At 41.2% G+C, this 18904-nt stretch overlaps 1 protein-coding gene across 3 annotated transcripts; it reads left to right on the top strand.

Moving 5' to 3' along the window:
* The first annotated feature begins 409 nt into the window (after window positions 1-409).
* Window positions 410-17961, top strand: LOC125767954 (synaptic vesicle glycoprotein 2B-like). Of its 3 annotated transcripts, none has more exons than XM_049434997.1 (6): window positions 410-633; window positions 14474-14634; window positions 14734-15307; window positions 15402-15550; window positions 16148-16967; window positions 17055-17961. In XM_049434997.1, the coding sequence occupies exons 2-6, from the start codon at window positions 14598-14600 to the stop codon at window positions 17236-17238; spliced, it is 1764 nt and encodes a 587-aa protein (XP_049290954.1). In that variant the 5' UTR covers window positions 410-633; window positions 14474-14597; the 3' UTR covers window positions 17239-17961. The 3 variants fall into 3 exon arrangements, with proteins under 3 accessions (XP_049290954.1, XP_049290951.1, XP_049290952.1); XM_049434994.1 differs by lacking the exon at window positions 410-633 and adding an exon at window positions 5366-5557; XM_049434995.1 differs by lacking the exon at window positions 410-633 and adding an exon at window positions 8171-8972.
* Window positions 17962-18904: the final 943 nt, after the last annotated feature.

Genomic DNA, 18904 nt, shown 5'->3' with positions numbered 1-18904 from the left:
GGAAGTAGGGAACCCGCATACCGGTTGCAGCTGCTGCTGCTGCTGCTGCATCCTCAGCCGTGTAACCGTGTTCGGTTTGCACAGGTTGAACGTGCGCCGATTGGGCATTGTTATTGGATTACCTCGACGTGCTGGTGGATATATGCGCACCCGTAAGGGCCCCCACTCGGGTCGTTCGGTCTTGTTTATTGTATGTTACAAACCCCGTGGGTGAAATGGGACTGTTGCGGGAAAGCTTCCCGCGCAGGGAGTGGTGTGAGTTTGGTGGACGACGATGGTTTTGATAGAACACCGTTTGCGACCTGTTGCGACACACAAAGTACGCGCGGTATTCTAGCGGAAAGCATTCAGTGCATACATTGAGCGGTTGGTTTGATGGTTTGATGGTCGTCACAGTGTGTAGTGTCTTGCCCTGCGCGTGTGGAATCAGTGAGCGAAACCCGTTTGTCGGTGCAGTCAGCTCGGACAGATTTTGGGAACGGTTTGTGTGTCACAAGCCGATGGCTACGGGTGGATTGTTTCATCCTTCGGTAATAGTGAAGGAAGTGAAAAGGAGAAACTCAGCTACGTCACGATCGTTCGTACGATAGGTGTTCGAGACTCATCAATGTTGGTGGTGTATGACCACCAAAGGTAATATCCTGCTTTGATTTAAACACACAGCAAGAAAAGAAAAGAAAAAACAAAAACAGTGGCTATAAAATTTTTATAGCAAAGTGAGCAAATTGTTTAACTTGTTAAGTGGCATTACGATTATCCTGCAATCGTTTTCTTTGTGTGCTTTGCGCAAGTATCACTGCGTTATCCCGGGTGCGTGCGTTTATTCAATGCTACTCCAAAGTTTGCCATTTTTTGGGTCAACCTTTACCGATAATGGCAGACAGACATATACATAGGAAAAAAACCCCCCACGAACCATTGAGAGACCATGCGACAAAGGGTAGCACGCGTCAAAGGCGGTGTTGACACATTAGCACCCGTCCGGGGTATATTGTGGGGCCCGGATTGGCTTTTTTTTTATACGTTTTGGGCGTAAGGCGTGCAACCGATAATTGTGCGGACAAATATCGCAAAAGGTTGCGTCGTCGCCGTCGGAAAGGATCGTGAGGGAGCTGTTTTTTTGTTTTTCCGTTGCGCTCCAAACCTGACTCATCGTCAAAAAGCGAGTTTTCGGGGTGTACCGGAACTTGATGCGGGGGGGTTTTTTGCTGTTGTTTTTGTTGTGGAATGGGCTACTGTAAATGGGTTCCACATGTGATCAATTTGGCGTCACCTAGAGCACCTGTTTTGTTGTGTTGTCGTAACAATCAATTAATAGTTTTGCAGAAACACGAGGCGCCAATATTGAGCGATACATTACACGTTTTTTTTTTGCTGTCGCTTTTATCTGGTGAAGCATTACAAAACATCCATTAAATAGCAAAAAGGGGTAAATATTATCGTTTACTCTTTACCCCAAATGATGGCCACGAGTTATGTTTTGTTTGGAAAATATATTACTTATTTTAATGTGCACACACACGCACACATCCCAAACATAAACGCGCTGCACGTGTTTGCTTATCGAAACAAAAGGTGCTAAAGCTTGAATGTGCTACAGTGTTGTGAATCTATTGGCACATTTGCTAGCGACTACAGATGTTGTTGCAAACATTCCACCAGCATTCCGCATTTTTGTGCTTCAGCTGCTCCAGTTACTGATCCAGTTTGGTGGTGTTGTTCGAAATTTTGTTTAAATGAAATAAGAATATATGATTTGCATGGTCCAGGAAACCCAAGGACAAAACTGCTCCATTCATTCTATTAAAACAATTTATCGGCATTTTTTTCTCTCCCCGTATACATTCTGGATGATTCTGTATCGGTATCATCTTTGTTCGGTCGGAAAATCTCAACACTCACACACACGCACACACAGGTGATGATAACAAGTGCCTGCGCACGATGAAAGCGCAACGCGGTACAAAATCAACAACTGTCACTCAAAGTCGCGGGCATCGCGCTGTAATATGGTACACCGGTACGATCACGTGGAAACGTGATCGTGGCCATGAATCACTTGTCTCGGATGCCCGATGCCATAAAACGCACACGCATAAAAGCGCGTAGCTTTAGGTTGGGAAGATCTTTTCTTTTTTTATTCTACCCTTTTTGTGTTAACAACTAACCTGGGATTTGCTGGGCCGTTGTTGGATCGACGATAATCTTTTTCTGCTTTCTTTTTTTTTTCTTTCAACCCAAACACACACACACACACTCACGCAAGGCAACATATATGGTGGAGTAAAACCATAGACGAACCGTTGGACAAAGTGACATCCAATTGAGCCAAATTGAATTAGATGGGATGACAAATTTAGATGGCGAATAATTTGATTATCCTCCCATCCTTAGCCATCTGCCAGCGCTTGGGGGGTTTAAACACACACACACACACACACATACTCGCACTCAAAGCCCTTTACGGTACGTTTAAGCTAGTGTGGGATATGTTTTTTTTATAGCAGCGTTTAAGGGTAGAATGATCGTTTTGATGTGTTCCGTTTTGTTAAAGATACCTTTCTAAAATTTTTGTCATTGTGATTTTTTTTTTAATTTTTAAAATACTAATACTAATATAATATTTATATATTTATATAATAGTTCGTTTTTGAACGAGGTCTTTTCTTTATACGAATTTGTTTCGTTTACCTGGTTTGTCTATTTAATTTTTAGCTCCTTTTTCATCTTTTTGTAGGTATATGACCAAAATCAGTTTAATTACTTTTAATCAAGAATTATATCGGTGTTTTTGTGAGCTTCTTTAGTAGATCTTAAATTTTTGCTGACATTTCCCCTGCATCTTTGGCTTTATTATTCATGGACCTTTGATTTTGAATTTCTAAGCTTACTTTTGCAGTTCTTATTTAATTAAGGATGAAGTTAGTAGAAATTATAGCATGCTAGTTATTCGCTATAATAGCAATGTATTATAGCGATTGCACGTTCTTGAGTACACACATAATTGTTTATTAGCAAGAATCCTTTAAATCGCACACAGTCGTCATCTCTCAATCATCTGTACCAAGGAAATTCTGGCATATGAATCCATGACATCAATCCATCTTAATTGAGGCCTATTACGCCTCCTCTGTCTCACGTAGACAGACTCACGTACCATACCGATAATAGGACCAACGCACCGAAGCCTGGCAGATCTAATTCACTGCACAATAGTGAGATCATCAGACAGCTCATAGTCTTTATAGCCTCAAAAACAGATCTTTATGACCCGTTCGATCTTATGGCAATTGCATAGAAAAGACGAGAATTGCTCTAATGTCATTAACATATTTGGGTTAGTGTCATCGAAAGTGTCACAAAATTTTCAACGAAGATTCTACACTCGATGTGAAACGTCAAAGAAATATCCCATTTAACACAGGTCCCTGAGTGGCAGCTTGAGAAATGTTTTGAATAAATAGTTTAAAAAAAAACTCGATAAGAAGATATAATATTGAAAGCGATTGTCTACTCTACATATATAGTCATAGTTTCGCTCCAAATATCAGTAATTATCATTCGAATGCTAACTATTATTTCTTATACCTTGCCTCATGCAGATTGTTAGTTTTTCTACAAATTTTAATGGACTAATTTGAACCTTTTTTGTGCGATGGGAGATATTCCTATAAGTAACAGGGCTTAGTTAGTAGGAAGTGCTTCCACTGATGTGCAATTCCACCGAGTCTGTGATCACACTGTGGAAGGTCCTTGCCTGTCATAACCAGGATTCACTTTTTAGCAATGGATTGCTCACAGTCGCAATTAAGTATCAACTCGTTAAGTAAGGTAGGCATGGGCCAATAATTTTTGAAGACCGAAATAAGAAGATCATCAGTGTAATTCAAAAGAATTGGTTGTTAAAAGTTTTGCACCATAATTGGAGTATTACAATGAAGGTATTAATACGGTCTATTTTCGAAGTATCCTGTCCTGTCTCAGAAGACAGTCGTCTATGTTGGATTTGAGAGGATACTTGAATACTAGGAAGGAATCTATAAAAAGACATAAATTCAAAAAACATTAGAATGATCACCGTTTGCCATAATTTCTGAGGGACGAACGTGTAGTATTTCAACTTAAATCGCCTCATTTTCACATCGCTCCGATCGTTGCTCAAGAGCTTCCGATTGGGCCATCTTCACCGTCAACACCAGTGCATGACTGTGCAGATTGTACCAGTTTTCGGCGGTTCATATATGTATTCCGATGAGCAGCAACACACAAAAGCCACGTTACTTTTAGGACATAAATCCGCCCGGATGTGTGGACCAGGTATTCATGAGTCACTTAGCGTGTGATTATGTGAAGGAAGAAAGAAGTGATTGCGCTACATCGCAACAACTCACAATCACATTTGTAAATGTGTGCAAAACTGGATTGAACTGGTTTTCAGGCGTAGTCTGAAGAATTTTGATGCGTAGAATTAGACGTAGTTGCCCGCAGTTACTGACGATTGTTTATCGGATATTTTATACAGTCTTCAATTTATTCATTCCTTGGCGGAATTGTACTGTTTGAACAGATCGAACTTACCAAATCTTCTTTGTAAAACGCTAAAACGCTTAAAATTCTCCTCCTACATATTGTTGATGTACAGTTGATCAAGGTCTTTACGGGAAGAAAATGTTCGAAACCTGCCAAAAAAGCACATTGCTTCATGTGAGGGTGTGTGTGTGTGCGGGTTGTTGATACAGCTGCTACATCTGGCGGCATTGCATGGAGATGGCAGGGAGGACTTATTTGCGTACACTTCATATCACATCTTGTGCGACGAGTACACAATCAGCCTCTCGTGACAGGCAATTTGCCAGAAGCTTATCCTCGTGCGATAAATGCTGCTGATACTGGCGGATCGTAAAATCTTCCCCCGGGATATGTAGTTCTGGACCGAGGCATTGAAGACTTCGGAACCTCGACTCGACAACCTCACTTTCTGCACATCTCTTTGGACTGCTGCTGGGCCCACTGCTGGATCCATTTTTGGACCCGCTAGGACAACAAACTCGGTAGTACCATAAATAACTCCTCAAACAGTACGTCTACGCTTCTTATCACCGTGTGCCTTCCCGTCCTGTTGCGTGCTATCTGCGTCTGTGCTGGATGAATAATTTGGGTACCTTGTTGGCGGGCGGCACCGCACAGGGTTCGGACTGCCGGAGGGCTTTAGGGAGTTGGGCTGGATGTTGGGATGATCACGTTGGAATAGCGTTTTAAGCTGTCGCGTTTCGCGTGATGCTGTTTGCAGTACGATAGCAGAGCTTTATCTTGACACGCCTTGGTAATCTTTCGTCTCACCGGTTGTGGTCACCAAAAGGCCATATAAAAGGCGTACGCCGGTAGCAATCCTACCTTTCGAGGTTTGCTTGCAAACCCCGTACGAGTTTTTTCAACCCGTCTGGAGAAACAGGAGTTTCCCAAGTTGCGCAAGGAGTTTGTGTCGGTGTTGCAAGGTGTAGTGGAATACTGCCATAACCAGTAGCCGGAAACCAGTGGAACCAAAGCGGAAACCAAAGTAGGTAAAAAGGGTGGGGAAAGTTTCTTCACCAAGCGCCGGGCGCGCGTGGTAATAATTTTATTTGCTTATACAATACGAGCCCGGGCTATGGGGCAATGGGGCTTAAACTAATTTTCGCCTGCACTAGTCTGCACCGGACGGCTGTGTAAATGGAACATTAAATTTTGAAACCACATTACCCAGCCCCAGCTGTGCGAATGATTCACGCTGAGATGAATGTCATGGGCACGCTGCTGATGATAATTCGATCGTGTTGAACCATTCGGTGTGTCACGATCGCTCGGAATTAGCTAGCACCAATTATTGCTCAAGTATCATCAAACCGTGAAACTGTTAATTTTTCTTATATATCAGTGTATAAGAGTATGTGTGTGTGTTATCATTGGCCATTTGGCCAATGTTCCTTTTCCATTCGTGTCGTGATCTTGATCATCCAAGGTCCATTTGAAGACGATTGACGTTGTGGAATAAAATCGACCAAGAAGCAACATTTGCACAAATTATCAGCAACATAAACAAAGATATAACGCCATATCTGAGCTTTCCGATTAGTCATCTAGAGCGGCTTTATTGTGTACGATAAGCGCTGCAGGGAGATTCCGATACGTATTAGAAAGTGAGCGCTAATTGTGACTGTAGAGACTGGGAACGCCACCGGCTACGCCGGTTTACAATCGTTGTGTTAAATACTCCTTTCCTTTAACGGTATTCAGGTAGAATTCAGGAAGCGGTAATTCGAAAAGGGTAATTTCATCCTTTCACTAGCATATTAGGTGAATGTGCGTAAATTACCGCTCGGCGGCCGGTATTGTCCAACTATGGATAAGGAAGCCCCGAAGTCTAGAACTCTAGAACTACCAATGCCAGACATGTAGAACATGGCATTGCCCGTACAGATAGGTACTTGCCAAGCCGTCCTTGCATGATCGATACTATTTCGATTTTTCGCGTTATTGGTACGATACATCAAAACATGGGTTGAGAAAACTGTACGGTCTCGGGCTGGTGAGAAAAACGACACACCGTCGGGGAATGTGCGTAGTACAGCCCACTGAACATCTCACGCCTTCACTGGGTGTAGTCACGCGAAACTGGCCGGAAACAAACTACGCACCGCGAGAGCAATCGCAGCTACCGCCATAACCTTTTGAGGTTAAAGAAAAGCGTCAGCAGACGATCGTTCCGTACCCGGAGGTGCACAAAACACAGACCGTTGGAGAATACGCGCTATGAAGGTTAAGGCTGTAGTAATTTGCATATTTAGAGGATCGTATCTTCTAACGTTTTTCGCGCCTTTGTGATACTTTAATTGACGTGATCTGTACTAACTACTATGGGTGTGTTAAATGTGTCAAAGATTCCTGTTTTTGAGGAATGTTTGAGGGCAGTGGAAGACGTCTCTTGTGCCACTAGACATGTGCTTGTTGATATACTATATTAAAATGGGGTTTGGAACCAAGATTTATAAAATATAACTTTCCTGGATAATTCTTGGTCTACGATCTTGGGTGGATTAGACCAAGAGACGTAGTACTCCACCCTCACGTTTTAATACGTACAACTACACTAATGTTGAGTTATTTAGAGTTTCTTGGAAATGGCTAATAAAGTCAAGACTATCTATGACTTAGTCATGGCAGATCAAGATCGAGACAACTCATAAAGAAGATGACTGTCAGCTGATGGGATAATTTGTTGAGAAATGAGTTGAGAACTCATTTTCTCGTTTAAATATTACAAAAAGAATTATATTTATAATATATTTTTAATAATTAAACTATTTATAATATATTTATTAATAAAAATACAATTCAATTTATCATTAATGTATGATTAAACAGAACGAAGAGATTATGAAAAATATATCTTTTTTCCAAATATTACCAGGATTTGAGATATGTTTGTTCTCCCTTGTATAATTGCAAGAATACTTTGAATATTTTAAAAGCCTCCTTTAGGAAAAAGGAATTAAAGAGAGCAAAAACAATGGAATTCTGGTGTACAAGAATAGTTCTAAATTTTTCTTTACAGCTTAATTTTTTAAAACCATTCCTAACGTTCTTAAAATTGTTGTAAAATTGTAAAAGTTAGCATGCACTTTCCTTGTGTCCCACCCACACGCTCATGCATTAATATGAGCTGTTACAGAAGATAAGAGAACTCTACATTTACAGATCTTACAACGATGACTTGATGCGCGATCAATAGGACAGTTGACAAACCTCCCTTGTGTTTCACTAATAATAGCAATTGAATTATGTTTTGAAACACATTAATATCCCGTTGATCGTGAATATTAGAATTACGATCACCTATCAATGCTGCGTAGTAGAACGTACAACCATAACGCCAAACATCTGCGTGTATTTTCGGTAACCTTCAGATCGTTTTGCTCGAAAAAGGCGTTAAGCTACCGTCTCAGCCTTACACCATATCACATACCGATCGTGTAGCATTTCCCATGAGGTGGCCAAGTTTGCGTACGATAAGCCACGGGATAGACACGTACCATGATCGGGGATGCGCGAGAGATGGGACCAATAATGGGCAAAACGGTGTGTGCGTTACCGACAGTTTGCGTATTGATACGGAGGCTAGAGCAACGGCCTCAAACACGCGTTCAGTAACAAAGCAGCTGCCGATCGTCGCGCGCACATTTGGGGTTTTAGCTCGACTGCTGCAAAAGCGAAGTTGTTTGTGCGCAAGTGTTCGAGCAAGTGTTGCGCTAAGCGTTTACTGTCCGTTCCCTGAGATTGTGCTGGCGGTTGTCACTTCACTCGCTCGTTACCACTCGCCTAGGACGGTTCGGACTTGGAAGCGTTCGGAAGAAGGATCACCCGTTTGCAAACAAGGTGTCTTTGCGTCACGTTAAAAAGGTTTGAAGCATCGGTTTTTTTGCAGTTGCGCTTTGGTGTTGCGTTTCGATTTGATGAAGATCAACGTGCCCATGTGGTGTATCGTGTCCTGTTGCTCCCGTGCAGCTTCAAAAGGTGTGTTCTACAAGCAACCCGTTCGGACTTAGAAGATTAAACGCTTGAAGAACGTAAAGCTTCACTAACTTGTGATCTAGTTCGTGATCTTGCTTTGTGTAAAATCTTAAAAAAGTGTTTTTGTATATCGATCGTAACGAGTTGTGTATTTACAAGTGCTTTTCGTCTTCGTTTGTCTCTTTACAAAAAGAAAAACAGTGCAACAGAACAAACGAAAAAATAAAAAAAAAAAAACGTTTCCTTTCGCAAAGTGATTTTCTTTTTGTTCTACGCCAAAAACGACCAAACGGTGTTAATGTGTCTCGTGCTGCTGCGCTTATCATCAGTACAGTGTGAACCAATTTTCCACGACAGAGGAAGCTATAAAACGGTCCGTTTGTTCGAGTTACGGCAACGTGCAAACGGTTGTTTGTGACACAAAGGTATGTTTGTAAAATATCCGTGCAGAACAGAGCAGATAATTGGAAAAGATCGATTGCAAAAAAGGGAAATGTTTCAGCACAGGTCTGCGTTTTGAGCGGTTTTTTATCGCCCACAAAAAAAATGTCTATCCAGGATGCTATAAAAAATGGATTCCCTTTGCTATAAGTGTGATTGTTTTCGATCTAACGCACCTTTAGAACACTAAGCGACTTTAAATTACTACCTTGCATTACATCATCTAAACTGAAACTTTGTGTGTGTGCGTATTTATGTACATGTGGCTGTCCGGCAGGGCCTTTATAAAGCGTTCAGCATAAATGCATACGAAAGGGCCCGTGCGGCCACTCAACCTCGATCGAAAGATCTCCCACGCCCTTGGCCATGGTTTTGGGCCGCACTCCCGTACCGATCGGCAAGCGATCGCCGGGGGTTGTTTTTCCGCGCAAGTGTGTGATGTTATAGCAATTGTTCGACCACCGACCGGGTGCAATTATTTCGCAAAAAAAAAAAACACACACGGAATTGTTGAACTGCACTCCGAATTTCGGTCGGTGCTTCGGACGATTGTGGTAGGTGTTGGAATATTTAAATTTTCAAACCCCGTCATCTAGTCAACGTGTCCATCACATCTATCGGATCTCAATCGGATAAGCGGTTGGTGCATTTTACTCCGAAAGAAAAGATTATCGATCGGAGGGAGGGGCCCCAGTGGAAGTGGCAAGAGCGAGCACAAACATAAAAAAATACATCCAAGCTGTTTGACTCAACGTCGAACATTGATGAACCTTTCAATGGAAGTGAGCAAGTGGGCAAGTTGCGATAATGTTTCAATTTGGAACTGACTCATACACACCCTCTACCCGCATCGGACAGAAATAGGTTTTGAAAATAATATTTTAATGATGATTCCAACAAAATGGTTTCGACATGGACATGTACAACCAAAAAAAAAGAAAGAAAAAAGAAAACAATTTAATTTTGATTTAAACATCATCCCCAATGCCGTTCCCCGTTGTTTGTGAGGCAATTTTGCGCCACGTTAATCTTTTCTTGGGAAAAAGGGAATTAAATTTAAAACGATCCAATAAGCAAGAGTCGCGGCAAGAGACCTGCCCCGCGGTAAACAAACATTGTCCGAGCAGGTTTTGTGTGGCCTTGCTTTCTTTCTATCGCATTTGATTAGAACGGTACCGGTAAGTGTACAATTCTTCTAATTCACCTCGATCCGGTCAGCCGGGTGGGTAATCATTTTCGATTGAAGCACTGCTTACAAAACAGACAAAAGTAAACAGTCGAACGTGCGACAAAAATTAAGATGTCCGGCAATTGTTATGGTCGACTTGTGTTCAAGGCATTTCGTCATGTTCTGGACGATCAGGACAGCACAAAGAAAAAAAAACAACAGAGAAATGGATGATAGACCTGGGGGTACCTTCTGTCCGTTGTGTTTTGTAAGACCAGGCACCGTTTCAGCGTACGTAGATCGCTGCCGGGTGGGCTTGTTTGATGATTTAATTAGCAAAACAAATTTTCTAATCAATGGCTAATCACGCGCCCCGCGTACATTCAAGTGCGGGTAATGCTTCCGAAACCGGAATTGCGAATACAAATGCAGCAGCTCATTTCGCATAACTGGACCAGACACAGGGTGATCCGTGACTAGCAGAAGAAGGGTAAAATTGCACCCAAGAAGCATTCTACGAATGGAGGCTGCGTATGATCGCTATTCGTAGTTGAGGAGGAGGAGGTTGAGCATTAAGGTACAGCCCAATATCCGGGAAGGTTATCATGCTTTCGTGTACGAAAGTCAGTGTTGTACGAGGTTAGCTTTCGTCCGGTTGGAAGTGAGTTTAAAGGTCAGCTTTAACTAGATTTTGTGTTGCTCCATTCATCTACAGACTGGTGTTCCGGTACATGTTTTATGAGGTCTAATTACATCCCTGATTGAGGTAAAAATATGCCTAGATCAGCATTTTGCGGAGAATAGTTGCGTGAATTTATGTTGTTCTTAAATCTTCATTAATTTATCTGAAAGGATGTAAACTATAAGAAGATACCATCTGATAGTGTCGTACTGCAGTGCTGGATCAAGTCTCTTGGAGGGCCTAGGTGGAATAGCTATTGGAGGTTCCTATCAATACAAAACTGTTTTGGTCCTATTTTTTTCTTGAGGTTTTTGAGGGCAAAGTTTTTTTATCTCGGTTGATTTACTCACCCGGGTAAACGATAGTTTATATGCAGGACACTTCACACATTGGCGATTTTCTTTCACATACACATTGGCAGATTTAAAAAACAACATTCGTCTACAATGGCCACATACACACAATAAGTATGTGGCAGTGGCATTCTTCAATCACTTACACTTTCTAACAAGTGTCACGAGAGCATATGCTGACACAAACCAAGCCCGACGCTTGCCATAATTTGTACATGTGCTAAACAAAGCTTCAGTGTTTCACATCACATCAACACATGAATTGATATACTAACCATTTCCTTGTACGGAATTAGATCCTCAAAGGAAACGACTTCACTTTTTGGCACCAAAATCAAGCAACTCTTGAAAAAATTTCCAATTTCCGGAAGCTTTTTTTCTAATATCTTGAATGTATTGCTGTCCGATCGCTACTGATCACAACCTCTCCTCATTATCATTATCTCTTCTGCTTCGTTATCACGACACACCATCACAACTATAATTACCGAAGTGATCGTTCGCATATTATTCTTTCTCTCATACTTCGCTCCTCCTTGAGGACGAATCAGAGGAAGCTTCGTGAAATATTAAATGGCAAGCATTATTTCGGGTTCGAAATTCGGGAACAAATTCTTATAACACGCTTGCCTTGTAAATCGAAATGGATCAAGAGACAGGAATAGAGAACATTATTATTCTTTCGATAAGATATGCTGCTACAATAAAGCAATGATAAGAAAACTTAGATTTTATTTTACTTAGAGATATTATAAAATACTATTTAATATATCTAGAAGTACCCAAAAGTTTGTTTGATATGCCAATAACTTTTATTAAATTTTAAGTCATTCCAATGTGCGGAAGATCACAACCAGTTAAGTTATTGATAAAAAAAAGTCAAATAGAGCGCTAATTCTGTATTTTAGTAACGTAAAAATTGAAATTTGATTTTTTATGGCATGGTAAACACAAAGAAAGAAAGTTAATACTAAATATATGTTCTCAAGAAAGAAAAGAAACGATAGTAAAAAATAAGACCAAAAGAAAAACAAAAGACTTAAACAGTGCGATAAGACAGTACTTAATTTGTCAAAAAATGCACTTCACTCTATTTAATTGCAAAAAATATGTGTAATTAATTATTTAAAAAAAGGGTCACGTGTAGAACAATTGCCTTACCGTTCTTTGTAACAAACGGAAGAAAAGTCATTGCGTTCTGCTTGTATTTGAATCAGATTTATGAATTTGCATTACCGACCAGTGAATGATTGTGAAGCAGCAAAAAGGTGTAAAATAATAGGTCGTAGAATATAGTATACATATGTATATTGAATTCCTCTTTCACACCCCCTCCTATAGCACCTTCCCCATAGCCGATAAGCGGACCGGTTTTTGGTGTTTGTGTCTCTGCCGAATGCTTACCCATTCACCGAATGGTTTCTCACGCGGCATGTCGAGTTTAGCACGAAATGCAAAAAACGGTGTAAAAGATTGACGCAAAATGCACTTGCAGGTTATTAGCATTGTAGAAACTGGGACTAGCATTGAACCAGATGAAACTGGCTGACTGTTAACGATGTGAAGCAGAGATGTGAATAATCATTCTCTTTAGTGAGTTGAAACAGAGTTGAAGAGTTGCTATAATAATTCGATATTTAATAATAATTCTTTTTTTAGATTTATTAAAACATATCTCAATATATTAATTCTTCCACAATCCCTTTAATTTTCAACTCAATCATTTTATTGGTCTTCTCACGATTCGCTTTTTTTCTCTACAAAATTTTAGTCTATTGAAATCCAAGGAGTCTCTCTCTTAAAATTGTTTCACATAGTTTTAAGCATTTAAGACATTTTTAAGAAATTTTTAAGACATTTTATTTATATTCAAATAATCACGTATCAGTAAAACGAGTAAAACACAAGCAAAAAAAAAATACCAAAATAAAAAATAACTTATCACTCCTATACAGAAAACATTGTTGGTATTTTTACTTACTTCTATTGAGTGATTTGAAATGCAAAAGTGTGAGTCCAAACAATACACTTACTCCCACGATTCAGCTCACTCACTCAAACTCTAATCTGAAATAATGTCTACCACCTTTTACTTAGATTTGAGGAACGCTTTTTAATATAATAAAAATGTTTATATAAAGAGTTACTAAGCACCATTTATAGCAGAATATTATAGCACCATTTTAATGTGCCACCCAAAACACTAAGCGCATCCTGCTGGTGGTGCCATCTCTTATGAAAGGCCGTCACACATCGATCGTGTTGTTTCACCCAATTAGTGTATCGGATTTTGTGATCATCTGGCCGTCGGTATCGGATTGACGTGTTCCCAGGCTGGGGTAGTTTTTTGTTATTTACACCAAACGTAACGCTTCGCAGACCCGTCACCAGACGCGATTTGTGGAGGTGTTAATTTTGAAACCCGATTCGTTTTCTACCGACAATTACAAATACACCCTCTAATTGCGAATTCGCAATTCCCTTTCGCTTTAAAAGATGATTGTCTTGCTGTAGGTGTTGTGCTGATGAAAATCTAATACCCTTCCCCAGGGCAGTGACGCATTACGGGAAGTGAAGCCGATTTCAAAGCAACTAGCTTTGCATTAATATTTAAGCAGATATCAATCGAAATGTAGCAGAAATACGCAGCAGTTGGTAGCAACAACAACAAACTGACATGTTATTGGTGTCTGGGACGAATTGTCCACGAGGTGCAATGTTGGAAGTAACGCTCAATTACTTCAATCATCATCATCATCATCCTTTTGGCCAAGCGGCGATGGTCGACGATTACCAGCTCAGGTCAGAATTTCATTAATCTAGTTTACAACGGTGCTTACGCGCTTGATACCGCTTCCTATCATCATTAGCCACCATTAGTGGCCGTATGACAACGGTTCACAGCGGGCACATAATGAAAGCGGACATGGCGCAGTTGGGAAAACAAATTACTTCGCGCATCGGACAGAAGTTCCTGGTTTACGTCTGGTAGCGTTTCGAGCGCTCGGTCGTGTGCTAAATTAAATGTAAAAACAAATGATTATTAATGATAACACATTCTAAGACAAACAGGTAGAATGATTTATTACACAAAATGGTTACGTTTTTTTCTAAGTTAAATTGTTACCAAGAGGTCTTAGAGTTTCAATTGAATGGATAATTAATTTGAAACAATTTGAAACAATTAATATTTTTGCAATTTTAAAAAATTGCTCATTAAAGAAACATGGCGGAAAATGAACTAATGAGTGTTTTGATTTCGTTTTTCTTTTCTCTTTGCAGTTTATATCAAAGAAACAACACAAACTAGTATTTGTATCGTACAAAAACAATTCCTGATTGTTGCGTAATTTTCTTTTCCTGTGCAAGCGCAACCAAAACCAAAAACACGCCTCGTCTACATAGGATGGTAGAAGGTGACACTGATCAGAACCAATCAAAGTGTAAGTCACACAAAAATTCCTTTTAGTATCTGTGATTTTGTATTTAAATACAAAACTTAAAAAAATTGTTTTTTTTTTTCACACACAATACCGATACAGATACCGATGTAAAGGACGACAGAGTAGCGAACGGTGACAGCAAGGATCATCCGTTGGCGGGAGTCGTTGCCGTCTCCCTGCAGGAGAAGTCACAGCTGGCCAGTCAGCAACTGAGCCTACCGCACGGACCACTGAACGGGGGCAGTGATTGTGCGATCGTCAGTAAGCAGCACGAGGCAAAGGGTGCCGACCCCGAACGGGGCGCCTACTCGATCAAGGCTGACTTCGAGCAGGCGATAGAGCTTACTGGTTATGGCAGATTCCACTACATCCTGTTAGCAATATGCGGTCTGGTAAGCACCAGCGAGGAGATGGACGTCATCTCGATGTCGTTCATCCTGCCGTCCGCCCAGTGCGATCTCGACCTGAACACGCAAAGCAAGGGCTGGCTCAACTCGATCATCTTCATCGGCATGATGTTCGGTGCGTACGTGTGGGGCAGCGTTGCCGATTCGCTCGGCCGCAAGAAGGTACTGATCGTGATCTCGATCATGAACGCGTTCTGCATCGTCGCCTCATCCTTCTCGCAAACGTACGAAGTGTTTATGGTGTTTCGCTTCCTGAACGGTGTGGCGTAAGTATGCCGTTGACAGTGCCTACATTCAGGCGTTTTGTCCACCTGTAACGCATGGTAACAATGGGCGTTTGTTTTTTTTTTAATTTCACAGGTTAGGTGGTAGCGGTCCCGTCATTTGGCCGTACTTTGCCGAGTTCCAGCCTAAATCGAAGCGTGGCTCCATGCTTAGCTTTATGGCTGCGTTCTGGACGATCGGTAATCTGCTTGTCGCTGGGCTGGCCTGGTTGATCATTCCCACCGGTAAGTGGCGGACCGTTACGAATTGCAATTGCTAGCGAAATAGTTGATCTTACTCTCTCTCTCTCTCTTTCTCTTTCTCTCTCTCTCTCTATCTCTATCTCTATCTCTATCTCTATCTCTATCTCTATCTCTATCTCTATCTCTATCTCTATCTCTATCTCTATCTCTATCTCTATCTCTATCTCTATCTCTATCTCTATCTCTATCTCTATCTCTATCTCTATCTCTATCTCTATCTCTATCTCTATCTCTATCTCTATCTCTATCTCTATCTCTATCTCTATCTCTATCTCTATCTCTATCTCTATCTCTATCTCTATCTCTATCTCTATCTCTCTCTCTCTCTCTCTCTCTCTCTCTCTCTCTCTCTCTTTCTCTCTCTCTCTTTCTCTTTCTCTGTCTCTATCTCTATCTCTATCTCTATCTCTATCTCTATCTCTATCTCTATCTCTATCTCTATCTCTATCTCTATCTCTATCTCTATCTCTATCTCTCTCTCTCTCTCTCTCTCTCTCTCTCTTTCTCTCTCTCTCTTTCTCTTTCTCTGTCTCTCTCTGTCTCTCGCTCTCTTTCTCTCTATCCGATCTCTTGCATCAGGTATCGGCATCACAACACCCGCCTTCACGTACAACTCGTGGCGAATCTTTCTGCTCGTCTGCTCCATACCGTCGTTTATTGTGGCCGCGCTGCTACTGTACCTGCCGGAATCGCCTAAATTTCTGCTATCGCAGGGCAAGATCGACGAAGCGCTTGCCATCTTCCGCGGCATCTACGTCACGAACACGGGCAAAACGAAAGACCAGTACCCGGTGAAGGAGCTGCTGATCGACGATGAGCTGCGGAAGGAGCTGGAAGCGGTCACCAAACCGATCAAGAACAAGTACAAACGCATGCTGTACGACATACTGGACAACAGCAAGCAGGTGTTCATGTCGCCGATCCTGAAGTTTACCATCATCTCGATCACGATCAACTTCACGTTCCACATCGGTTACTACGGGCTGATGATGTGGTTCCCGGAGCTGTTTAATCGGTTCGATGAATTTACCCGCGCCCATCCGGGTGTGGAGGATGCGTCGGTGTGTCAGGTGACGGACTACGTGGTTGGGATGGGATCACACTCGCAGAGCGGCGTCTGTTCCGCCACGATACCGAGCACGGTGTTCATGGAGTCGCTGATCACTGTGGCGGCGGCCCTGCCCGCTAATATTATTGCCGTGCTGGGTATGGACCGGCTGGGAAGGAAGTTCTTCCTCGTGTTCAGTACTATGGCGGCCGGGGCCTGTTCTGCGTCGATGTACTTCGTCACCAACCAACATTCGAATCTTGCCGTATCGGCCGTCTTCAGTGGTGTCATCTCGATGGGTAACGCCTCACTCGACTGTCTGATCACGGAAGTGTTTCCAACGAATTTACGGTAAGCTATTGCGTGGACCATCTTTTTTTTTAATTAAAGATTTTTATTAATTTTTGGGACCTTTTTTGGTTTTGTATGAAATTACAGTGCAACCGGAGTTGCGATATCGATGGTGGCCGCTCGTTTGGGAGGTATTATCGGTAACGTGGTTATAGCCACGCTGCTCGATCTTTACTGTCCCGCACCAACGTTCATCGTGGCCGTCCTGCTGGCGGGTGGCGGTCTGATGTGTCTGTTCCTACCGAACACTACGCGTACCGCACTGTCCTAGTGCGGCACGTCACCAAAACCACCGACTGGGCAATCAGCGTCGTGTGCATACGCTGATGAATTCAACAACGACGCCCTATCCAACTCATGGAAGCTGTTTATTATTTTTTTCGTTTTTTTATTATTTCACATTCATTCGTAAACCATATTAGATCATATTTTTTGTTTATTTTTCTATTCGCATTATTTTTTGTTTATTCTGTTTTGTTTTCTTTTGTTATGTATTTTTGTACACACGGTATAAGGGGAAGAGATTTAATCCAACAGAGAAAAAAGGACGGAGAAAACATAATGATTTTATTAAACGCGTAATGAGACGATACATATCAGCAATGCACAATTCCTATCAGCACAAGCGAATCGATCTACTACGGACCGATCAATTTTGGACTGGTCTCTGTGGAAAGTGTAATTTCCATAATCGTTCTGTTTTATACTCCTTCACTCTACCCCGTTCCACCACCATGTACCTAATTCAAACCGGAATGAATTGTGAATTAAGCCATTTATGATAGCCGCCGTACACGACGCCGTGACGTAAATGTAACGCGTGCGTGTACCCGTCTATGCAAAACCCGTCAAAAGAATTTATTGTACAGGCCGCAGTTGGGGAAGTGTTTAACTTAATCTTAAAACAAAATAGCATGCCTATTTGCGACTAGGCGTATCGATAAAGTAAATGAGAAAAACGAGAGTAGCAAATAAAACGTTTTAGCAAGCGAAAGGGTGTTGTTGTGTGTGTGTTTTTTTTTTGTTTTCGTTCAATTCGTTGCAATAAGATGAGCTGTGTTTAATGAAGGAATTTTGTTTTTTTTTAACTATCGTGTATCGTTTTTGTGCATCAAACAAGTCATTGTATCAGTGTGTATCGGTTGTGTGCAGATGAAATAATACGTTCTCTGAATTAGAGACTATTTTCCGAACGGTGAGACACCAGGCGTCTCCATCAAAAAGGAAGACGAACGTTGGGAATGGTTCTGGGCACAATATACAAATGAAGAACATTCTAGTGCAATGTAGAATGCTTTTTTTTTTGTTTTCTTATGACAATAATTTAACTATTGAAATTGTAAAAATAGCCTAAGAACAATAATGTGTGCAATGAAATACCTTTTTAATTCATCTGGATTAATATGAATTTTAAGACAATCGATGCAATACGCTACAAATTCCAATAGAAATGTTGCAGTATCAAAAATTTGGCGCATTTGTGTGTTTTCATCTTCAAACAAATCACTTTTTTTTGTTTGTTCAAAATATTTTGGGCAAAACCGTTAGTTTAAACCAGATGGCTTGTCGGATTATTCGTGCTCGAAGCTGCATTCTGCTCGAAGCTTCCAAAGCTTTATTTGTCGAGCAGTTTTCTCACTCGAGTGAGAAATTTGCTGCAGTTTCTTCTCACTCATTCCTGCACATTTGAAATTGTCTCACTTTAGGAAGAATAATTAAATCATTTCATTTACGCACTTGCTGTATTTGTTGGAACTGTTCAAGGTTTTACAAACCATATTTACGGAAGTTGATCATGCTCATGTTTCAGAAGCGGATATGGAACGTTACATGTTCAACAGCTGCATCCTTATTAGAATTTAGACGCATTCCACCAACTCCATGACAAGTAAAATTTTTATTACAACGTAAATAACGCTGAGTTGCATCAAATACAA

The sequence above is a fragment of the Anopheles funestus genome, chromosome 3RL (genome assembly GCF_943734845.2).
Source record: "Anopheles funestus chromosome 3RL, idAnoFuneDA-416_04, whole genome shotgun sequence".
Taxonomy (NCBI): domain Eukaryota; kingdom Metazoa; phylum Arthropoda; class Insecta; order Diptera; family Culicidae; genus Anopheles; species Anopheles funestus.
The sequence above is the reverse complement of the archived record's forward strand: the minus strand, read 5'-3'. Positions and strand labels throughout refer to the sequence as shown.

Coding starts and splice junctions, on each gene's coding strand:
- LOC125767954 (XM_049434997.1), top strand. CDS start 14,598: ATGGTAGAAGGTGACACTGATCAGAACCAATCAAAGT. Junction 15,308..15,401: donor CGCTTCCTGAACGGTGTGGC/GTAAGTATGCCG, acceptor TTAATTTCACAG/GTTAGGTGGTAGCGGTCCCG. Junction 15,551..16,147: donor CTGGTTGATCATTCCCACCG/GTAAGTGGCGGA, acceptor CTCTTGCATCAG/GTATCGGCATCACAACACCC.